Here is a 1,865-nt window from a genome sequence, read left to right on the forward strand (position 1 = left end):
TTCTAGAGACTACCACTGCTCCTTTTCCTTTGTTGTTTTTTTTTTTTTCATTCAGTAAATATTTATTCCACACCCACTATGTAAGGAAAAACAAGAGAAAGTGTCAAAGCAGATGTTTTTAATAGGGAGACAATCTGAGATGGTGATTAGTGCCAAGGGGGCAGACAGGGGGCTTGGAGGAGGCAGAATCAATGTACTCCACATCTTGTGTTAAGAGTTGTACAGCACGGGGGCTTGTCTGTCTCCAGTGATCTTCACCTTTCACATCGGCCCACTCTTCACACCATCAGAACTTTTGTGGACCCTGACTCTAAGATTCACTCTCTCCACCCCCAGCTTTCTTTAGACAAGAGAAAGTATAGGTAAGAAGAATGTTTAAAAGTATTTAGTGCAGGGAAGGACCAGGAGACCATTTGGTTAAACTGCTTATTTAGCATGACTAGATAAGACTTTAGGCTTTAGGCCAGAGTCTCCTGCTCACGACTTTCCCTCACCAGAGAGCTCCCAGGCCCTGGGAGAAGGTGCTCTGTGGGATACATCTGGGCGGTCCATGGTCAGGCTGGGGTCTAGCCTACAATCTTATTCCAGTCAGCCATTCCCCTCCGGGGGCAGACACTCCTCAGGTGCCGCTTGCTGCCAGGCCCGGGGCCTTCAGTTGTTTTAGGTGTCTCCGACATTCAGCGATTGCTTTAGTAAGCATTTTCTCTGTGCTTAGTTCTTACAGACTATGTAACTGATTTAAAAATGTTAAAAACGGGCGGTGGTGGAGCATGCCTTTAATCCCAGCACTTGGGAGGCAGAGGCAGGTGGATTTCTGAGTTTGAGGACAGCCTGGTCTAGAGAATGAGTTCCAGGACAGCCAGAGCTACACAGAGAAACCCTGTCTCAAAAAAACAAAACAAAACAAAACAAAAAACAAAAAACAAATAAAAATGTTAAAAAGATTCATTTAGAAAAAAACTCATAAATAATATATTTGTGTATATTAAAAATGAGACACATCCAAAAAGTCACAGTTCTTCACTTATAAACTCCATAACAAAATATGCATCTTTAAAATTCAGTACTCTGAAACACTTTTTTTTACAATAGTTTCCATTAGAAATAAGTTGCAATTGCACACACAGATTCATTCAACACTGAGATGGGTAACTTATAAAAACCCCATGGTGTTTTTCAGGTGTTTCTGTGTGCCTAACCAACACCACACTAGAGAATAGACCAACCTACAGAGTCCCCAAGAAAGTAGGTATCATCTGGGAACTGCTTTCCCTTGGTGAAAGACATGGCTTTTGTACAGACTGCAGTGCCATCAGCTATCAAACCATTTGCTCCTCTTAAGGGGCGCTCCTTTAGAAGGGCCCAGCAACTTCTGCTTGTATTGTTCAACCAGCTGGTTGAAGCGGGCTTCTGCCTTATTTTCCTTAGCCTTTTTCTTAGGTGCCTGTGAAAGAAAGGAAACGTAAGACAATCGTTTGGTTGGTTGGTTTTGTTTTCCCTTTCTTCTTCCTTTCTCTCCCTTTTGCTTTAATGCATCCTCACCCGCCTTCTTTTCTGCATGCCTGAAACTCACTATGTACTTGAGGATGAGCTTGAACTCCTGACTCATATCTCGCCTTCCAAGGGCTACCACCATACCCACTTAATTTCAAACCCTGTCAAGGGTACCCAAAACATAATTAGGCACCAAGATCATGTTTACTAGGGAGAGCCCTGCCCACACAAGAAGTCCATTTATGAAATTTCAGAGACTAGATCTCTACAACAGAATATGAAATAGTCAGAGATTTCCCAGAGACAGATTGAGTAGGACAGTATGCTAATGACTCCTTTGTTCTTTTTTTTTTTTTTTTTTTTTTTTTTTT

General features: G+C 42.0%; 1 protein-coding gene across 2 annotated transcripts in view; it reads right to left on the reverse strand.

Annotated features, from left to right (window-relative positions):
• Nucleotides 1-944: 944 nt before the first annotated feature.
• The window catches only part of Rbm28 (RNA binding motif protein 28), a 35,276-nt gene continuing 34,355 nt past the window's right edge, over nt 945-1,865 (reverse strand). For both annotated transcript variants that reach the window (XM_031381338.1, XM_031381340.1), the window contains one exon: nt 945-1,444. In XM_031381338.1, the coding sequence (XP_031237198.1) occupies nt 1,313-1,444 (132 nt within the window). In that variant the 3' untranslated portion in view covers nt 945-1,312. The remainder of the gene's footprint in view (nt 1,445-1,865) is intronic.

Source organism: Mastomys coucha, unplaced genomic scaffold (genome assembly GCF_008632895.1).
Source record: "Mastomys coucha isolate ucsf_1 unplaced genomic scaffold, UCSF_Mcou_1 pScaffold20, whole genome shotgun sequence".
Taxonomy (NCBI): Eukaryota; Metazoa; Chordata; class Mammalia; order Rodentia; family Muridae; genus Mastomys; species Mastomys coucha.